The following is a 21,164-nucleotide window of genomic DNA, read 5'->3' on the forward strand; positions in this document are numbered from 1 at the left end:
TAATGGGACTCACCTGTCATCTGGAAACAGAAATCTGGTCTCTATAGGTTAACTTTGTGTGTCATTTTAATACCTGCAAAGTTTGTGTGTGCATGTGTGTTTGTATGTTTGTACATGCATGTGTGTATGAGCTGCATGACTGTGTATTGTTTCTGTGTTTTACACATACCAGAATGACCACCTAAGGCCACCTTTTAGATCCTCACTCATGTTATTAAAAAAAGACACATATTCACCATTTGAGGTTTAATTGGAGTACATAAAACACTACAGGTTGCGTCATAACACAATATGTGCAAATGGAAATGAACCACTGTTCAAAGTGTAAACAGTGTAAATGGTTTGCTGCACTACTATAATTGTCCACTAGAGAGCCACATATATCCACATTTGACCAGTTTATAAAAACAATTCTCTGTTTACTGAAAAGAGCCTTTCTTCCCTTGACAACCACTCTTTTGTTTTTTGCCAAAATTCAAATGGTGTTGTAAGATAAGCTTAAATCATAGACTGTATATATAAAGGCTTAAATGGAACCCCAGTCAAATGTGTGGTCATAGTCCAGTGATTAAAGTCAATGGGTTCGTTATAAATGTTGTTTTCCTACTCATGCTTTATTCAAACTACAAATGGTGTCAAATTTGCATTTCTTTGGGTTTACAGTATATAGAGAACATTTTATATAAAATAATAACTTTGATGTTAGACAAATACTCCTCCTTGGAACAGCTGTTGCATGTAAGTCCATGCTGATAAAGTGTATACACAGCTGTCTGCCGTGATAGCAGAGGTGTACAGTACAAGCAAAGTAAACTGTCAGTTTAAACATGTTGGTGTGTGCAGAACGATGTATGTGTGTGTCGAAAGGTCGAAGTGTGACACGGCACACATCCTAAAAACAGAATTTAACCTACTTAAGGAGACTTATTATGTGCAGTAGTTAAACTTCTTCTTTTTTAAAGACTGACATCAAGGGACCATAACAGCAGGGAGTACGCATATTTTTTATAATACTTTGTATATATTTTTACTTAAGTAAGATTTTGAATGCAGGATTGTCTTTTTCACAGAATGTTAAAAGTATTTTTATAAGAGAAAAAACAGAATACTTCTTCCACCACTTCTTCTGGGGTTCGGGTGCCATAGACCGGTACCAGGAAGTTGTTTTAGAGACAGAGTAACCCATTGTTTGGTTTAGTGTAATGAGATTTGTCGTCAACGAGACACATATCAACATTGCCAACTTTGTCGCGTAATAGCTGAGAATCTTTGCCAGTTGACAACTTTCTCACATTTGACCAAGTGTCTGCAACTGATACAAACTTCAGGATCATATAGTTTAATCTCTAACTCTAAAGCTTACCACACATTTGTCATATAGTTTAGCTATTTACTTTTTTTAAAACTACACCACATCTTCATCATTGCTCCTCTTCTTTACCTGGAAGAATAGAACAACCTGATTGACATTTGCCTTCCCCGTTCTAGTAATAAAGCAGTAAAGGAGAGGGTCTGCAAGGCAGTTTAAGCTGGAGAGAGCTATGCTGATTTTGTATGGGTAAAGGAGCCATGCAACCTCCCTGCAGTCATCCATTTGTGTGCGGAGGAGCATCATGACGTGGATAGGCCCAAAGCAGAACAAAACACAGAGCAGAACTACTGTCAGCAGCTTTAGGATACGTTTACGTTCTCGTTCCTTTGTGGCCTGATTGGATTTGACGGCCTCCCAGATCCCCCAGGTGGAAAACACCACCAGGAGAAAGGGAATAATAAAGCCCAGGATAAAGCGTGCTACACTAGCCCAGGCAAGGTTCCCTGACAGCGGGAGAGAAATATCAAAGCACACTGCAAACTTGTTGTACTCATGGTATGAGTCCTCCCAAGAGATGGTTGTAGCGTTGAAACAGAACACCAACACCCAAATGGTAACACCAACTGCTGCTGCAGTATTCACTTTCCTCAAGAAAGTGTACTTAAAGGGGTGAACCACTGCTAGGTAGCGGTCAACAGCGATGCAGCAGAGGAGAGCTTCACTGGTGTAAAAGTTAGTGTAGAGGAAGTAGACAGATAGCATACAAACGTAGCCTCCGTGGACCCAAAGTCCTTTCCACAGAAAGTCCAGCCACAGGGAGAGGCCGATGGTGAAGGTCAGGTCACTCAGGGCCAAGTTAAATAGATACACACCGAGACCGTTCTTCTGTCTGATGTGCTGCCACGACACGTACAGGGAGAAGGCGTTGGATGGGATGGCAGTGACGATGATAGCCAGGTAGAAAAACATAAACGACCTCCTCCTTGAAGCGCTATCAACTGGGTAGCATTCTGAATGATTTGAGCTCAGGGTTAAGTTTTCCATTGCAGATGTGGAGTTTATGTGCTCATACCTTTGCAGAGAAACAAGGGACGAAATAAGCAAATATGTCACATTCAATTATGTCTTCTGTGGCACGCTTACGAACAAAAATTCAAATATATTTGCCTCTGCTACTTTATAATTTGACATTCAAAAACCTATAGGTCTTATCTGAGCTTCTCAACTTCATAGCAGTGACATACTTACATGTAATGTAGCGACTGTTTAAATTCCCAAAAGATTCACTTGTATTAACAAATAAATCACAGATTGCTTTTCCTTAACTAACATATTGGACAAAGTCTTGTTTGTTCACCTTCCAGGGAACATTTGGCTTTAGTAGTCGTCTACTTTAAACTTAGTAGTATGTCGTTTTAAAATCTCTAATGTTGCACTTTTATGGAAGAGGGTCATTTCACAACACATCCTGCATTTCTGCATTACAAAAACACGGTGTGACAAAAGCAATTGTTGATCAAATGTTTGCTATCATAGACTATCTACGTCAAATCAAGACTAAACTTATTTTTTTTTACTTTTCTGAAATGCATCAAAACCAATAGACCCCTGGAAGGTGGGCAATAATCTAAAACTAATGCATTTTGAGTGGTTAGCAATAACTAATAAAAGGCTACTTAATGGGCTAGAACATGAAGAACCTTTGTTATACTTAGGCTTCAAATGCACCATAAACATTCATGTATTCCTCTAGCCAGATCAAATAAACCATCAATTAAATTGAACTCATATAAAGATCTACTTACTCTTTACTCAGAAGTGTTTCCGCTCCAAATGATGTCCATAAAAGTAATTAAGAGCAACATGAAAACATTAAAGCAGATGCAGAGTGGATTCATTCGGTTGTCTCCTCTTCCACTGCTTGGTCAGGCGGATCAGAGGAACAGGAAGAGTCGTCCCTGAGTACCGTATGTCTTACTCTGGGTGACAGGCCATGGCAGAACAAACTACCGGTGTTACAGACCACATGTCAGATTTAATTTAATAACTAAGTCTATATGACACTGCTTGTCTTCATGTTTGGTGTGTCAACATAGACATGAACCCGGGTAAAGGTGATGCTGATTAGTGTCTGATAAAGGCTGTTTGACTTATTTTTTCCATAGCGTAATAATGTTGGCTGAGCCTACCTGCTCCTAAATGATAGGCACATACATTTTTTTGAGCTTTTTTTGTTTGCTGTTACATCCGGTCCATGCTGCCTACAAGGAGATCCCTTCATAAAGAAATGTCAGTGTAAGTGACAGGGGGACAAAATCCACATTCCTTGCTCTGAGTAAAAATGTTATTAGCCAATCAAAGGTTAACTAATAAAATAATGATCTTCCAAAGTAATACCAACCCACAAAAAGGAAATTAACTTAAACATAAAAAAAGAGGAAGATTATCTAGATTTCCTGCTTTTCAAGTTTTATTATCAGACATAAAATCAATTAAGTAAATAAAGGCCAATATGATCTTGTTCAAAATCAAACAAAGCAGTACATTACAGTTATAAAATACCCACTCAGAAGTGGAAAAACAACATCTCTGTGTATGTAAATATAAATGTAAATGACTGTATTTATATTGAAAGTATTATAAATGTACTACCCCTACTGTACATAGGATACATTTTAGTTTCCTTCCTGGATAGAAACAGCACTGTGCTCTTCTAAATTATCTAAGACATCCTCGCATCAATACAAAATTGTCATTAACATTTAATTTGATTTGCAATTATGGGTTAAAATGTAAACAAATAGATAATTCGGTTAGGAAACTGACTGAATTTGATTAGAACTGTCTGAAAATGTCCTTCTCAGAAAAACTCCCCAACATTTCTCTACAGCTTTCCTTATCTCTCTCTGAGCGCTCTCGCTGATTAAACAGTATATTATGGGATCCAGTGTACTGTTTATGGTTGTCGTGGCAACAGTGACCAGGTATGGATCTCTAAGCCTTGTGGCCCAGGAGCAGGTCCCTGGCTCCAGTATGGCTCTCAGCAGCATGACAATCTGGTAGGGCATAAAAGCCACTATGTAGGTTAGAAGAAGGTAAAACAGCAGCAGTCCCACTTTCCTGCGCTCCACTGTCAGAATTGAGGTGTTCTTTTTGAGCGATTGCATGATCTGCTGAAAACAAAAGGCCATGATGAAGATAGGGACCAAGAAACCCAGGGTGACACGTGTAAGGGCGAGGTTACCGTCTTCTTGTGTCATGGGTATTCGCTCCTCACATACTTTTCTTGAGGAGAAAGCTTGCAGTGCCCCCGTGTGGTCAAGCAAGATGATGTGAATGGTAATCTCCAAAGTCCAGAGGGCAATACTCACTATTGCTGCTGTCCGCACCTCTCTGACCCAGTGAAAGTGGAGAGGATAGACCACTGCTAGGTAGCGATCAACAGAGATGCAGCAAAGGAGGCCCGAGCCTACGTAGAAGCTGTTGTACATGATCACTGCCACCAAACTGCAAAGGCCACCGAGAGGTCTCTGCAGGGCCAGCTCAATCCACACGGGCAGAGAGATAGTGTAGAGCAGGTCAGAGATGGACAGGTTGAAGAGGTAGACTGCCATGCTGTTGCCATTCCTCATCAGCATCCAGGCTACATACAAAGACAGGCAGTTAGCCGGTAAGCCCACAATAAAAAAAAGAGAATAAACAGCTGGATACATGTGCGTTTCCACTGAGGACTCCACGGTGCAGGAGGTAGATGAGTTGGTCTGGTTAGCTGCGTCCATCCTCACGCGTTGATGACCAAACCTGAATGTGGATTGAAATGGAGAGCCCTGTATTCTGGTGAACTGAGATAAGCTTGGCAATGCAAATAGTTCCTGCTAAAAAATGTTTGGCCATGCTAATAATATAAACAGCATCCAATGCTTTCATTGTAGTCATCTGTAATTGTATGCAGCTTTCAAAGATCATGATAAGGTCAACCAAAACATTACGTTGTACCTGAGTGTTTGTAGGATTAAATGGAAACTGCACTGTGTTGTCAGCTACAGTAGTTCTACCATTAACCTCAGATGTTATGATCTATATAGAGAGAAAGTTATCTATTATTTAATTCAAAAATGTTTTAAAGTTTAATTAAAAGTATATAATTTGGATAGGAAATTTGGCAAAGCTCCTCAGGCAAGCCAGGAGCAAAGGGCCGGCCATACAGCAACACGGAATAGGGGGCGGATTGTTGTCTACATTTACAAGAATATGGTGACGCTAAAAAGCCTGAGAGGGCTGAGAGGGTTGAACGTTTACTTATCCAATAATTAGGAATCTAAGCTCACCAAATAAGACTAAGTAGCTGGAGTTAAAGTTTGGTGAAGAGAATGTATCTGGAGTGTGGAAGTGTGGATGCTTTTCTTAAGTTATTCTCTAATCTCACTCTCTTGTGTTTTCTTTTGGCTACTCCTGCATTTGCAAAGTGTTATATTCAATGAGTTAAGATCTGGGAACAGTGCAACGTCAATACAAATGTTCCAGGTTAAAAACAACCAACAGCTTTCACAATCATACAGATTTGATCACTAAGTCTGACTCATTGCTTGTATTGTCACTACTTTCTTACATCAGCAATTACAGGGAACAACTCAGTAAATACACATTTTATGATTATAAGATAAAACAACACTGGTTGGTTAAGTTAACAAACTCACAGCTCAGTCCAACCTTGACCTTATTATAACTTGGGCATGCATACTCAATTTTAAATAAACTTCAAAAAAAGGTGATCCTTTTGCTATAGTGTTGGCTTGATTTCAAACTGCATGATTCAGATGTATAGTAATGACATTGTATAAACAAATAGCAGGAATTCATTTTTAACTAAAATGTTATCATAACCAAGAAAAACATTTATGAAAATAAGAACCAATGTGAAGTAATACTTATAAAAGCCTTTTGCTTGATGAATTAAATTAACTTCTTAACAGATTTGTAACTTTATACATCATGCAAAGTAAAACATTGCAAAAAAACCCTGTCTTTATACACTGACATAGGTGTAAGTGTATTCATAGGTAGGCAAATGTTTCTCCAGGTATTACAATTAATTAAACAAATAGTTGAACAATTGATACACAGAGGTGGTTCATGGAACGTAGAGAACATTGTTCACATTGTAAACAAATACCAACCTGACTGTGTAAGTCAAACCCTTACTTGATTAATGTTCTGGAGTTGAATAAAGGAAACATGAGTAACAGTGACAGAGACAAGAGAATAAATAAATAGTTAAAAAAATATAGGGTTTGTTTTTCAGATGTACATTAAAATATAAAAAATATAATAAAGAAAGTAAGATCAACAGCATTTGACAGTACACAGAAACACATATGCACAGACATGCACACACAGAAGATGTGTCATGTAAAGACTTCATAACATGCATTTACAAAGAAACACAGTCTGTCTCCATTTCTTTTGAGTATTACATTACTAATGGCATACAAATTGGCTCCCACATCCTGTAATAATCCCATGCATTAAAAGGTGACCACAACATTGATTTCCTCTGGTCTATTCATGTTAGTAGCGCTTACATGTTGCTAAATGTTATGGTTATCTTTCTCCTCCTTCCCCTCGGTTTCCTCCTGTTGCTCAAAGAAGATAAGATGAAGGAAACTGTTTGGAGAGACCAATCTAATTCTGAAATAAAAAGTAAGGTCTGAGTATGAGACAACATCCTCTCATCAGACAGGATTGTATTTAATGTGTATTCTGACTACATTCTAAATAACTAAGTTACTGTTCCATATCTTCTTCGGGGAACATGACTAATAACTTCATTATGTGAAAGTAAGTAAACAAAAACAACAGCTCCTAAGGAATGCCCTTCAGTCCTACAACTGAGGTCTAACAATACTCATCTGGGTTGAGTTCGTGCATGAGATATTAACGGACGATTTTCTGGTAGATCTCCACTGTTTAAAGAGTCCCCTCACTTTTTGCCGAAATTGCTGTCCTACAATGACGTAGAGGATGGGGTTGAGAACACTGTTGAAGAAGGCGAGGTACGTGAAGACATGGCCGCAGATGTTAAGGGTGTACTCAAGGCTACACCCTGTCAGGACTTTAGCTTTTTGCAGCAAAAGTAATATCTTTGTCACGTGGAATGGCATCCAGCAGATCATAAACGCCAGGAGGACCGCCAGCACCAGAGTGGTGGCCTTTTGCTCCTTCTTCTGGGTGTTTAACCCCTCAAATATCCTGTTGTTCAGAGCTTGAAGAATCTTTATAGTACAGTAGAAGATGATGAAAAAGGGGATGATGAAGCCAAATGTAAACTGCATCACATTAAACACAGCCCTTTCAGTGAGATTTCGGAAAGCCAAATAGCATATATTAGATTGCATATCAGGGAAATATTTCACTTCCCTGAAGACAAGTGTGGGGACACTTAGGAGCAAGCCGAAACCCCACACCAGCACACAGCCCAGTTTGGCATATTTTGGCCTAGATATTCCTTTATGGGACAGAGGGTCCGTCAGTGCCACGCGACGATCTATGCTTATCAAAACGAGGAAGTAGATGCTAGAGTAGGCGTTCATGTTGATGCTAAAGTTGACCAGTCGGCACAGGTGATAAGAAAAGGGCCATTTGAATTGGTTGGCTGCGTTCACAGCCCAGAAGGGCAGACAGGACGTCAGGATGAGGTCAGCAGCAGCTATGTTGCTTAAGTAGATCTCAGCCACGGTACAGGACTTCTTATGAAGACAGAAAACCCCGAGGACAAACACATTCAACACAATTCCCAGCACAGCGACGAGCAGGATATACACCGGCAGCACGGAGGTGTGCCAAAAATTTGGTTTGTCACTATAACACTGACTCCCATTCATGTTGTTTTGCTGTCCATTTATAGTAGTGTTGAAGTCAGCGAGGATGCTGTGAAAGTAAGAGGAAGGCAAACAAGACAAAATGTTTAAACAAACACAAATTCAACTTAACTTCAACATTTCCTTTGAAATATGTTTTGCAGAGATAATGCTTGAATACACAGTTACACTGAACAATGTGAAATAGTTGTATTCCAAGTTTAATGCAGGTGCCAGACTAGTTTATGATGAATAAAAAGGGTGACAAAATAATAATAAGGATGTTATACATGTATGTTTATGTATAAGCAAAACAAAAATGTATGAAATGTTTTTATGAATAACTTTTATTGCAAGCTTTTTATTTCTCTCCCCACGGCAACTTGACAGGCTGTTTCCTGTTATAACTTTTGTGAATATGTCATTCATTCTGTGGAATTTTATAGCATATCTTGAATTTCAGCAAAATAAGGAATCGCTGGAGGGCAAACATGCTCTGACTTGAAGTGGAATCCAAGGGATGCCCCTGCCCTCTTGGGATTGTTCTCTTTAATATTTGATCATATTTGTATATGCAGATTAACGGTAAAGAAGTATACATTAGCAGAAATTACTATCATTTTAGTAGTTGAGTAAATGTCCAAACCTGCCACCACTGATTTACTATTTTAAATGTTTTCAATATAAATGCATCAAGAGTCATTCTAATATTCATTAACATAGTACACACCTCAACATCGTCTAACATCTAACCCTCATCTAACAACATGTTGAGACACAAACTATGCAGTTAGAGAACTGTTCATTTGTTGGAAAAAACATGTTTACTGTCTTCCATTTGAACTGTGTCTAAATGTGGCGCCGATATTAAACCATTCTCAGTTTCATGATGAGTTTCATGATGAGTCTGTATCGTACAAAGCACAACACATTACAGATGTTACTTATTTACACCCTCAGGATTATAAAAGAACCCCACCACCCCCAGCAACCATCTGTTTTGTCTGCAGCCGTCTGGCAGGCGGTACCGACTAAGACTGTTGAACACCTGAACTTTTGAAAGAACATCATCCATAACATTAATCTGTTTGCAACTTATATCTATCAATATTCCAATTACTTGTATATCGACTATTCTGCACTATTTCTATTATATTCTATTTTATTTGATTTACTTGCACTATTTGATCTGTTTCTTCTGTTTTATTGTGTTGGCCTGTGACCTAAGATTTTCATTGTCATAACTACACTGTAGCTATGTACAAATGACAAAAAAAAGCCTTGAACCTTGAACCTTATTTATAACCCATGCTAACATTCAAACTACAGTCAATCGTGGTAAAACATTAAGAAAGTAATATGCAAACCATATGAATGTTAATGCCTACCTTGTGGACGGAAGAGCCATTCTTCTTCTTGTGCAGATACACTGCTTCAGTACTTCAGTCAGTGTTTCATTGTCCTCGGTCTGCCTCTGAGACGCTCTCTGAAAGGGAAAGGAATCCAATGAAAAATGATGTCAGACAGACTCCTTAATGTTTGCAAGCTGTTGAGACCCCGCCTTCATCCTCACTCTGGTTTCAGTTAAGTTGTGTCTACATATTATATTCAACTTTGTTTCTTATATGGTCACAGATATTTTGAGCATTAAATTAAGGTCAAGATTGTTTTTCATATACTTGACCTGTATGTTAGAGTTGTTAAACTACATTCGACTCTACTAATAAAGAAATAACTGGGAGAAAAAAAAGTACCTCTGAAATACATTTTCAAACTGTTTTACATTAAGAAAAAGCCAGAAAACAAAATTGAGTTTTGAGAAGAGATGTAAGAGAAGTAGCTGAGTTTGTCTGCCTAAATTGCATGGAAAACAGCCTTTTCTCCAAAACCCAGAATTCATAAACTGTTTAAACTTAACATATTCCCCAATCTTCCCCCCCACTGACCCCTTTATACATTCCTGTTATGTGACTATCGAAAAATATATAAATCACCATAAAATCTAACTGATTGAAATAAAATGTTAAAGTAAGATCTTTTTGCTATTTTTAAAGGACTTATTTTATTTCCAAATACAATGTTGGTATTTAAGAAAAAACTATTTACATTATCAAGGACAGTTACATTTATTGTGTTTTGGGTCAATATGGAAATATTGCCCTTCCAGTGTCAGATACAAAAGGCTTTCTGTTGCTTCTCCTTTTGGACTACACTTGTAACTGCCCCAGAACAGAACTTCACTGACAGAAAACCCTTTCGTCAAGGTTCATTTTCAATTGAGAGAGAAACAAATAGGAGAAACCACACAGAAGAAGAAGGCTGTTATGTGAGCTTTAGTATGTTTCCCCTCCCCTAAGTTGTGTAAAATGTTGCTGCAAATATAAGAGGTCTCAGAATGTGGGTATTATGCCCCCCCATCCCTGTCATCGCGAGAACCATATGCGGGACATATACATCATTAAAGTTTATAGTAGTAGTAGTATATATTGGTATAGTATATAGTATTCTCCCCTCCACTATGTAAATTATGAGTGGTTTTTGTACTTCAGGTACAGTATGTTATTAGATAAATAAAGCAGAGGGTAGTTTTTTTTACAATAACACATTTGCATGTATTTGTCACCTCAATATCATCCTACACAATCAACACAAAAATGTGTAAAATGTTGACATTTTTATATTTTTTATACAACTGAAACAGCCTGGGGTCAAATTGACATATAACAAAAAAATCATGTTCATTTTATGTTTACCCATTTGTCCTCACTAAATAAGGAAAAGTTATGAAATACTAAGCAGAAAAAAAAAATCCTGCAGGAGATAGTGAATGTTAAGGGAATCAGCTCCGCCCTCCTGGCTTGCCTCTGAGCATAAAACGATGGAAACCAGTGAAATTAACCCTATAATGTTAAATGTTAATCAGATGAAGGGTGAGGCTGCATAGAGGTCTATTCTATTTTGGCCATCTGGACACTCCTTACATTACTGAATCTTCCGGGACAGACTGAAAACTCATCTCTTTCGACTCCACTTCGAGCGATAGAATTACTAACAAAGAATTACTAACAAAGCACTTATATACTAATAAAGGACTGGCTTATCTAAAGCCAGTTGAGTAGCACTTGAAATGTTTTGGCTCTATGAAACCTGATGTACTTATATGATTCTGTTTTCTTCAAGTTTGTATCTTCTTGGTCGAATGCACTTATTGTAAGTTGCTTTGGATAAAAGCGTCAGCTAAATGCAATGTAATGTAATGAATAAACAAAATTGACAGAGGAAACCCTGAATTGTTCTCTTAATCGTAATTCCCCTTCTTTTCTCTCCTTGCCTTTTTTTGTCCATATTAAACCTCTTTGTCCTATCTGGCATTGATTTCCAGAAGTGTTTCATCTGTTGAAGTTTTAAATCACTCAACTGGTCTTGTATAATTAGCCAACTATCTAATTTACTGTATATAATTTACTGTAATAATTTAATGGTGAATCTATACATTCACCATTAATTCATTGTATACTCATGTTTATTCAGTAGCTTATGTACATTTTTCATTCATAAATAATCTTATTACGCTTTTTAAAGTATTTACTGTACGCCTCTGTTCAGGAGTGAATTTCACTAATAACTTCAAATTATTAGACTTTACTAATACAAGTTAGCTTTCTGCATAGAGTGAACATTGACACAACCTGGCGTGATTCTGTAAAATACAGTGAGGAATTAGACCATTGGAGGTCAACAAAGATAAGAAATGTGGTTGCTTTTTTAAACTCAGGAAACATATATCTTGCAAAGAGAGAAGGGCACATATTCCCCCTTGAATTAGACACTGTTAGAGGGCCTGCTTGACTAATACTGTTTAATGTATGTAACAGAAGGTGTCAACAATGTTTTTACAATACATACATACATACATTTGGATCCATTTACAAAAGTTTGGGAAAGTTATGAGTTTGCAACAGGTTATGCCTTACGCTATGTCTTTGCATGTTAGTACTTTAATTGAGTTGATTGCACACATTATTCCAGCAAGACACAAACATACTTGAGTAATAACTGTTGATACTGAAGAAAAGCTTGCATGTGTTTGTCACCGAGTAGATGTTTTGTTAAGATGTCACGATATATACCATACAAGGGGATTTATGAATGTGAATACACACAAAGTACATGGGTGGCCTTTCTCTTTGGTTAGCCTGCAGAATGTAAACTGCACTTCTCGAGTAATTTTAATTACGTCAGATACATCCTGCATTTCTTCAGAACATGATATAAGTGTAAACATAAAATCTGCTTTTATGTCTTTTGCAAATTACAGCCATTATCTCTTGTGTTAATTATGTATGCATAAGAACAGTTTGAAACATCCGATGATAGTGCTAGTTAACCATATAACACCATTAACTGTCTCATGAAAGCACAATTATGAGACTCATATCCTGTACTGTATACTGTAAAGATTTTCCCCATAATCAGCTATGCAAGTCGAGAATGTAATGGGATCCTATGCATTTAGAATGACCACTAGCTTAATTTTCTCTGTTCTGTTAATGTAAGTGGACACAACTGAGCGTTGATATATTGTCGTATCTGATCCTCTGCGATAATGTCTGGTCCTCCTGTAGATGGCGCTAACTTTCCTCCTAAAGTACTGCCCTGAGAAGACATACAGCAGTGGGTTCAGGGCGCTGTTGAGGAAGGCCAGATACGCTGAAACCTGGGTTCCTATATCGAGAGCATGGAACCACAATTCCTCATCCAGCACTCTGACATCACAGAGTGTGTCGAGAAAGGTGAAGACCTGGAAGGGGCCCCAACACAGTAAGAATAGTAGTGTGACAGCATACACAAGTACTGTGGCTTTTGTGTCATTAATGTCATGGAATGCAACCCTCTCCTTTCTCTGAACTAAAGCCTTGATTATGTTCCCACTGCTGAAAACAATTATCAGAACAGGCAGTACAAAGCCAACAACATTCATCAGAATCTGATGGGCCAACTTCCAAGAGTCGCCTTGACTATAATCCAAAATACAGGACATTGTTCCGATCTCCTGGATGTACGTCACTTTTCTGTGAACCATTGTTGGCGTGCTCAAAGCAAGAGCTAACATCCACAGGAGGAAACAGATCACTTTGGCATAGAGTGTCCGTCTTAGCCACCTGGCCTTCATGGTCTTTACAAGTGCCAGGTAGCGGTCAACACTAATCATGACCAGGGTGAAGATATTAGTGTAGAAATGGAGGATGATGATGGAGTTGACCAGTTTGCATAACGCGTCTCCGTACGGCCAGTTAAAGTTGTTGAGGATGTTCATCGCCCAGAAGGGGAGGGCACACAGGAGAATAATGTCAGCCAGCGCCAGGTTGCTCAGGTAGATCTCTGCTACAGTCAGTCGATCCTTGTGGGCGAAGAACACACCCAGGACAAAGATGTTTAAGAGCAGGCCTAACAGAGACAACATGAAGATGTACGGGGGAATGATGGTACGGACAAGCTCCCATTCTGCAGTGATAGGAAACTCTGATGGTCGGGACGCACTGCTGTTTTCAGACCACACTGTCCCCACAACTACAAGCATAATTGGCTCCATAGGCTAGAAAACAAAATATTTAGGCATGCTTCATCAGTAAAACGTTTTTAATGAGAGAAAAACACGTTTTGAAAGCTACTGCATCAGAGACATAACATTTGATATTAGCTTCAACAAAAATAAATGAGACATGTTGGAAAATACAAAAAATATAAAAATGTTGCCCTCATGATAGACATGTTTTAAATTTAGATAGCTTAAGTGACCGAGAAAAAACAAGCAGTTGATTAACTTTCCTTTAGTTTGACAACATGTGTCAAAGCTCCTGATTGAAATGTGTTTTCATGTGGTAACTTAAATCATTTTGTGCTACCAAAAAGGCTAAACAGTCTACATAATTAATTGTCATTCTTAGTCTATGCTGAAAGACTATCTATCATCTCTGAGTATCTTTAAAGTACATATGTTGATGTTCAAAAAAGAAAAAAGGAAATAATATGGAATGAATAAGTTCTTACCGTGTGGTTCATGAACATTTTCCTCCTATTTTCAGGATGCTAATGATAACAGGCACGTCTGGGACAGGGCTCATGTGTACACTGAGATCCCAGTGAGAGTGCAAAGCAAGTCAGAGGAGAGATCTGTTACGAACGATTTTGTATACAGTTGCATTCTTCCTCACCCTTCGCCAAGTATGCAATATATCAACTTGTTTAGGAGAGAGTAAAAATGTGCTCTATGCACAAATAGTGTCATAGACAACCTGAAACTGCATCACACCAAATGTGTTGGAGAGTGTTCAACTCCATTAGCAGTAGTGCAGACTGTCAAGGAAGGCAGTAAGGTAGTTGTATGTCTTTTATTATATGAAAAATCAAATGAATGATAATGTGAAAGAGGGATTCAGAGTGTTTCTATGTTATCACATCAACAATTCTCGTGTCCAAAGGGAAGATAACGTGCAGTTGATAGAAATCTTTATCCAACTGATCAAATCGATTATCAGGATTGACGTGTTTTTTATTGTATCAGTTTTACCTTTGCATATACAGATAATAAATGTGCCTAATTAATCCCAACAAATGTTGTCATGTTCCTATTTATCCTTGTACCGTGATGTTATTCTGTCCTAATCTATTCTAAATGTCCCTCCAACTCAAGCCGTCATAACAACTTGATATGGTTAACAACTAAATAGCAAACAAACAGAGACAGAATACAACATAAACAGTGTTGCTGTCAGTATGCAGTGGGAAGTGTCATCTAAAAATGAGTATGAAGGTGCAGTAAATCCTTTTATGGTCAAAATGATAACAGCATGCTTGAATCATGCAGACGAGTTAGATATTTTTGAAAGGAAATCTCGCTCATTGTCACAGTTCATTATTATCAAAACAAAAACACTTTTTGATTTTGAGGATTATAGATGATACTTTATTGAAAACAAGAAACAGTCAATACATAGTTTAACTCACTTGAAAAACATCTTTATTAGAGCCCTAATAGAAACTTTATTATCTGGAATTCAAATGTTTTGTGGGTGATATATACTATTCACGTCATTTCTGTTATATTGATATTGCAGAAGGAAAACATATATTTCATACGTACATGTATAACACAGTGGCAGGATAAAATGTATGACATATTTATTACTCTTAATATCTGTTGCATCAGTTATAGAGCCGATTCCAACATGTGAAGTTACTTAAGAAAAAGCCTTGGAAGATGGTCCTCTAAGATCACGTATCATCACATGATCTCATTTATTTAATTCTTTAAAAAAGTGCAAAAACGACATAGTATGGTTTTAAAGTTTTTGTATCAAACACAGATGTTATGACAATTAGTGAGGTTTAGAGGTACTGGTAGGCACATTTTGTCACCTCACGACCACAATGATAACCCCTTTCCCATCTTCCAGTCTTTATGCTAAGCTAATGGGATTCTGGCTGTATCTCCACATTTAGCCTATAAATAAGAGTAGTATTGACCTAGTCATATAACCTCTAGCAAAAACCAAATAAGAGTATTCCCAAAAGGTCCAAATATGGCTTTCAAATGGCAGTGGATTTATGATTGACTCTTTAATTGGTGTTTTTGTTGTACTTCATTTAAACTGATAGCTAGATAGATACTGTTTTCTTTTAACAGCTGTTTTTGGTAAAACGTTTCTCTTTGTGTGTGTGTGTAGATTTAGAATTTAGTACTCTCTGTTTGTTTAGTTGAGTTGAGATTGGCATTGGAGCGACCGGACTTCCCACACTGCCTTTTCCTCCTGCACAGCACACGTCTAAACACTTCCCTTGCCCTCTGCTTGAAGTGCTTCCCCACAATCACATACAGGAAAGGATTTAATGAGCTGTTACTATAACCAAGGTAAGTAGCCAACTGGTTTCCAATGTCCAACACGTACGCCCAAGTACATCCAGAGACAACTTCATAATGATCCAAGGTGTCCAAGAAGATCAAAACCTGGTAGGGCAGCCAGCAGAGAATAAACACAGCCAAAACAACAAGAACAAGATATGCCGCTTTGCTTTCCACACTGCCTCTGCTTCCTTGTCTCAGCTTCTGGCTGTGGCGAAGGACTTTAGTGATGTGGTAACTACAAAAGGACACAATAGGAACGGGGATAAGGAAGCCCACAGTGCTGACAGTCACGTTGTAGCGCAGTCTCCAGCCTTCATGTGGATATGCTAGGTAGCATGCTTCAACGCCCAGATCAGGGAAAAACTGTACGGAGCGAAAGAAGACAGCAGGGATACTGAGCAAGACCCCAGCAATCCAGATAGTGAAGCAAATCCCATGTGCCCAGAAGGCCCGTCTCTCTCTCCCATGGGTTAGGGGTCTGGTAAGTGCCAGGTATCTGTCTACACTCACAAGCGTAAGGAACAGCACACTGCAATAATAATTCATCCCAATGACAATGTTGATAAGCTGGCACATGGGCTCCCCAAACCTCCAGTGGAACTTGTTGATAACGGTTGCTACCCAGAACGGCAGGCAGGAGACCATGAGGAGATCAGCTGCTGCCAGGTTGCTCAGGTAGATGTCGGCCACAGTGCTGCGTCGCTTCTGGAGACAGAACACACATAGCACAAAGGAGTTCCCGATCACTCCGAAGAGGCAGATGATGGACATGTAGGCAGGCTGCATGGTGTAAACCCAGTCCCATGCATCTGTGTGGTTGCAGACAGGCTCATCTCTCGTGGCAGTCTCCATAAGAACTGTGGCTCAATGTGAAGGCCGTTCCACAGTAACAACGATTTAAGAGTAAGAAAAAAAAAGGCTGCGTTCAAAGTGAACATACAAGTAAAAACCTTTCAACTGTGTCAACACAGGTTAAATGTCTCTGTTGTTACATTCACATCATAATGTTAGTTCCAAGGTGAGAAGGAATAATAGATTTAATGGACTGTTAGTGATTTAATGGTGGTTTATCAGTAAGAGCACACAGCCTGCTCATGCCAACATAAAAAGTGATGTCCTAGCAACAGATACTGTATGGAATATGTCTGTCATTGTAATACGTACGTGCATGCATTCACAAACACATACAGCATAACTACAATGTAACTGGCATCTGCTCAGATGTTGTCTAAGGGAATATATGCTTAACTAAACTATTGTGTTTTCCCATTTTTCAGAAGAGAATATACACATTGTTGGGCCAAACTTCAAGCTTCTTGCTACAGGTTAAAAGGCAAGCTGACATTGGAGTCAACTACCATGGATTGCTACTGACGGAGTACGTTATCATACTGTATTGCCTTCTAAGTTTGTATTTCCCTTACCTTTAAGCATTATAAAGTTAAAAGTTCATTCCCTTCAAAGGGTAAAATCAAGCAACCTAGGCAAATTAGCAAAATCCAGAGAGGCAACAAGGTCAAACAGTGTATTTTTTGCATGCATCATTTCTATTTTGAGGTAACTTTGTCCGCCTGCATTTTTCTGTTTCACAATATTTTCCAGCTCTGGCAATGGTGGTAAATACAGACTCCTAACACAGATTTCCTGTTTGGCAAGACGTGCCTTAATTTAAGGGACAAGTAGGGGTGTACCCTTGCCCACAGCCCACAATGAGTCAACATCGGGCAGTTAAATGGTGGTGTGGTAAGAAACGTGAAGCGAAGTCCATACAGCCAACAAAAAGAGGAATGTTTGTGTATCAGCACTGGAAACTCTTTGACATGATACTGTTTTAAACTCTGCAGACACTAAGTCATAACATCAGAAAACACTTAGCAAGCAGTTGTTGGTTCTCTCTTACATTCTAGTTTATGTGTTCCAATCAACATTTAAATATATTATAAAGATTCACGAGGCATCTGTAAAACAATAAGTATTTTTTATTTGGACCTTTTATATTCAGAACAAAAACAAATATATACAAGACAGGATATGTTAACTGTATGTTAAATAAATAATTGTACAGCTCCAGGCTGATTTATATCACATCACCTGTATGTTAAAGATACAGTTGTTTGGAAATGTTTTAAACAAGTTTAGTTTAATTCATGTAGTTCAACTGTTATAAACTGAGAAAACAATTCATTTAAGACATTTTATGTCCCTGCACATATATCTACATTTCTTAAAAATAAGTATTTGTATGTACTCCAGTGATTATGAAAGTAGTATTTTACACCAAAGTCTTCAGTGTAGCTGACAGGTTTGATGAACGTGAGGATTCATAGTTGTTTTTTTTAATAATTTTCCAATGCTGGAAGAGTTCACAAGCGTTCTTACGGAAGTTCTTTCCTACAATGACATAAAGAATGGGGTTGAGAACACTGTTGAAGAAGGCTAAGTAGGTGGAGATCTGATTGCAGATATCTAGGACAGACTCCAGGTGACATCCTCCGAGGATGTCAGCTCTTAAGAGAACATCTAGTGCGGTGACCACATGGAAAGGCACCCAGCAGATGAGGAATGCCAGGAGGACGGCCAGCATCAGATTGGTGGCCTTCCTCTCCGTGTTCTGAGCATTGAACCTCTCTATCGCCTGGATCTTTAAAGCCTGAATAATTTTGATAGTACAGAATGAGATAAACAAAATGGGGATGATGAAGCTAAAAACTATCAAAATCCCATCAAAGACCAGTCCTGCAGTGACATTTGGGTAGTCCAGAAAACATGCGTTCACACCATACTCAGGGAAATATTTCACTCTCCTGAAGATAATGGTGGGTACACTCAAGAGCAAGCCGAAACCCCACATCAGCAGACAGCCCAGTTTGGCATATTTTGGCCGACGCATTCTGGCATGGGACATTGTATGAACAAGTGCCACATAGCGATCTATGCTAATCAGAACGAGGAAGTAGATGCTGCTGTAGGAGTTCACCTTAATGCCCAGGTTGACGACTTTGCACATGAACAGACCAAAAGGCCAATTGAAACCATTGGATATGTAGACAGCCCAAAAGGGCAAACAAGCCACCAGGATGAGGTCAGCAGCCGCCAGGTTGCTCAAGTAGATCTCAGCCACGGTGCAGGCCTTCTTGTGGAAGCAGAAAACCCCCAGGACAAACACGTTGAACACAATCCCAACCACAGTGATGATGAGGATATACACTGGCTGGCCGGTGTGGAGCCACTCCCAGTCGTACTGTTGAGGACAGTCTGTGCCATTGGTGTGGTTTTGGTCTCCATTGAAAGCTGTGGTGCTGAGGTATGGGACGCTGTGGAAAAAAAGTAAATTAAACATTGATATTAATAAAAACGTTTACATAATTTTCATACAATCTTTGGAGGTCAAAGGATCGATACTCCTTTTATGACAGTAAATGTGAAGCTGGTTAGACTAGCTTAGCATAAATACTGAAAGCCATGGGAATTAACTGCATTAACCTGGCATCATTCAACCTGGTTAAACTGTGTGATTTGTTTGTGGGGAAATGGTCTTTATAGGGTCCTCCCCTGAGCTTCATAACTCCCAAGCTGTTTGGGCATCGTACCACACTAAAATGACATAACCAACCATTAAAATACGAATGTAGTCTCTAAGGTCTTTGATCTCTTCGAACTTAATCATAACACAGAGCGGGGAATTTAAATATGCATCCGCTCACTGTACATCTAACTGCTGGCAGAACTACTGATCACTGCATTGTAATCTTGAAATGCTCCATCAGCAGTCCTTCCGCCACCCATCAATCGATTACTCTCTCCATTGTATTTGCATCTAAGTTGCGTAGTACAGTGGTCACCATCTCCACATAATGAGCAACATGCTGGGCTCTGTTCATCCTAATTTCCCCCGGGGGTAATTTGGCTTTGCTCTGCACAATATGAGATAGGCTATCATCTTTGTCATGGGAGTCTGTTTTGCACTGAACCTTTACATCAAAGTCAACTGTATTTTTTAATGATACGTACATGAGGATGTTTCTACATTTATTGAGAATCAATCACAATAGAGCTGCGATTTAAGAGTGTAGGTCTAAACCCATTTTTCTTTTAAATAGATTGTTTTTATTGTTTTTATTACTGTACAGTATGTAGAAGGTACCAGTTCTGTGGCATGTACAATCAACTTTTGAAAAGTGCCAAATGTTTGTTGTTAAATGTTTGGTTTTTAGCTTAGGGGCAAAATTCGAGCTCAGATAATCAACACAATAAATGTTATTTCATTCATTTTCTTTCAAATTTCGATTCAATCAACACATTTTAAATTGTTACTTTAAATGTATCAGCATAGTCGAAAAAAATAAAAAAATAACCGTAATGTACTTAGCACAAAAGAGAGGGAGGTTACTGCTCGCTGACATGTAAACTAAATAAATGAGATGCTACGTTTTGGATGTATTTTACTGTATATGTTACCATTATGTATCAAGATATTTTGTTACTCAATAAATCTTGACAAAAGAAGTAGAATAAATCTGAAAATGTCATTACAAAACAACTTTTATAGTCATTGACATTGAAACTATAGATATTTCCATGCATGAAAAAATATCATGTATACATATTTCACGATAAATAACTAAATAAAGCTTATAAATACCTTGTAGTTTGAAGATTCATTGCTCCTGAGTCCTAAGTCCAGATGTGAAACCTCCAGATGCACGACTGCTCCAGTAACCCTCCCTTACTCTCCTCTGTCTGTGACTGACTCGCTCTCTTATAGAAAACTGTAATTAAAAGGATGTCAGGGAACTTCTGTCTGCATTCTCTCTCTCCTGTTTGTCCCCTGCCCTCGTCATCACACACAGCATGTATATGCGTTAGTCATCTAGCACGTTTAGTTTTTTATTGCTAAATGTTTTTCATTATATAAATATGTTTTAGTTCCTGCAGCCACTTGAGCTGGAAGTATACAGTTTCAAAGTGGGAGGGGTGACATCTGTCTTTGCGTGGATATTTGAGAATTTCAGTATAAACACCAAAATCCCATTGCATAGACATTTCACATGTGAGCATAGTGGTGTTATTTTCTCAGCATTAAAGTCCA

The 21,164-nt window shown here is 38.4% G+C and overlaps 5 protein-coding genes across 5 annotated transcripts; all 5 read right to left on the reverse strand.

The window, feature by feature from the left end:
• Positions 1–1,358: 1,358 nt before the first annotated feature.
• Positions 1,359–4,950, reverse strand: LOC117477253 (psychosine receptor-like). The gene is made up of 3 exons (XM_034123925.1): positions 4,266–4,950; positions 3,558–3,573; positions 1,359–2,384 (listed from the first exon to the last, which is right to left on the reverse strand). Exons 1-3 carry the CDS (start codon positions 4,948–4,950, stop codon positions 1,406–1,408), a joined length of 1,680 nt encoding a protein of 559 aa, XP_033979816.1. The 3' UTR covers positions 1,359–1,405.
• Positions 4,951–5,943: 993 nt separating this feature from the next.
• LOC117475977 (B2 bradykinin receptor-like) lies at positions 5,944–9,655 on the reverse strand. Its single transcript, XM_034122481.1, has 2 exons — positions 9,558–9,655; positions 5,944–8,239 (listed from the first exon to the last, which is right to left on the reverse strand). The coding sequence occupies exons 1-2, from the start codon at positions 9,575–9,577 to the stop codon at positions 7,195–7,197; spliced, it is 1,065 nt and encodes a 354-aa protein (XP_033978372.1). The 5' UTR covers positions 9,578–9,655; the 3' UTR covers positions 5,944–7,194.
• A 3,018-nt stretch (positions 9,656–12,673) lies between these two features.
• On the reverse strand, positions 12,674–14,287 carry bdkrb1 (bradykinin receptor B1). Its single transcript, XM_034143617.1, has 2 exons — positions 14,221–14,287; positions 12,674–13,765 (listed from the first exon to the last, which is right to left on the reverse strand). The coding sequence occupies exons 1-2, from the start codon at positions 14,236–14,238 to the stop codon at positions 12,674–12,676; spliced, it is 1,110 nt and encodes a 369-aa protein (XP_033999508.1). The 5' UTR covers positions 14,239–14,287.
• A 1,611-nt stretch (positions 14,288–15,898) lies between these two features.
• On the reverse strand, positions 15,899–16,927 carry LOC117477263 (B2 bradykinin receptor-like). The gene has a single exon (XM_034123937.1). The coding sequence runs from the start codon at positions 16,925–16,927 to the stop codon at positions 15,899–15,901; it is 1,029 nt and encodes a 342-aa protein (XP_033979828.1).
• Positions 16,928–18,067: 1,140 nt separating this feature from the next.
• On the reverse strand, positions 18,068–20,899 carry LOC117477055 (B2 bradykinin receptor-like). The gene is made up of 2 exons (XM_034123768.1): positions 20,718–20,899; positions 18,068–19,389 (listed from the first exon to the last, which is right to left on the reverse strand). The coding sequence occupies exons 1-2, from the start codon at positions 20,735–20,737 to the stop codon at positions 18,348–18,350; spliced, it is 1,062 nt and encodes a 353-aa protein (XP_033979659.1). The 5' UTR covers positions 20,738–20,899; the 3' UTR covers positions 18,068–18,347.
• Between the last annotated feature and the right edge of the window lie 265 nt (positions 20,900–21,164).

The sequence above is a fragment of the Trematomus bernacchii genome, unplaced genomic scaffold (assembly GCF_902827165.1).
Source record: "Trematomus bernacchii unplaced genomic scaffold, fTreBer1.1, whole genome shotgun sequence".
Classification (NCBI taxonomy): domain Eukaryota; kingdom Metazoa; phylum Chordata; class Actinopteri; order Perciformes; family Nototheniidae; genus Trematomus; species Trematomus bernacchii.

Bases quoted from the DNA above. Each gene is read 5' to 3' on its own strand.
- LOC117477253 (XM_034123925.1), bottom strand. From the start codon at position 4,950: ATGCTGATGAGGAATGGCAACAGCATGGCAGTCTACCTCTTCAACCTG.
- LOC117475977 (XM_034122481.1), bottom strand. From the start codon at position 9,577: ATGGCTCTTCCGTCCACAAG. The intron at 8,240-9,557 runs GTAGGCATTAAC...TTACTTTCACAG, and splicing joins ATGGCTCTTCCGTCCACAAG to CATCCTCGCTGACTTCAACA.
- LOC117477263 (XM_034123937.1), bottom strand. From the start codon at position 16,927: ATGGAGACTGCCACGAGAGATGAGCCTGTCTGCAACCACACAGATGCA.
- LOC117477055 (XM_034123768.1), bottom strand. From the start codon at position 20,737: ATGAATCTTCAAACTACAAG. The intron at 19,390-20,717 runs GTATTTATAAGC...TTTTTTCCACAG, and splicing joins ATGAATCTTCAAACTACAAG to CGTCCCATACCTCAGCACCA.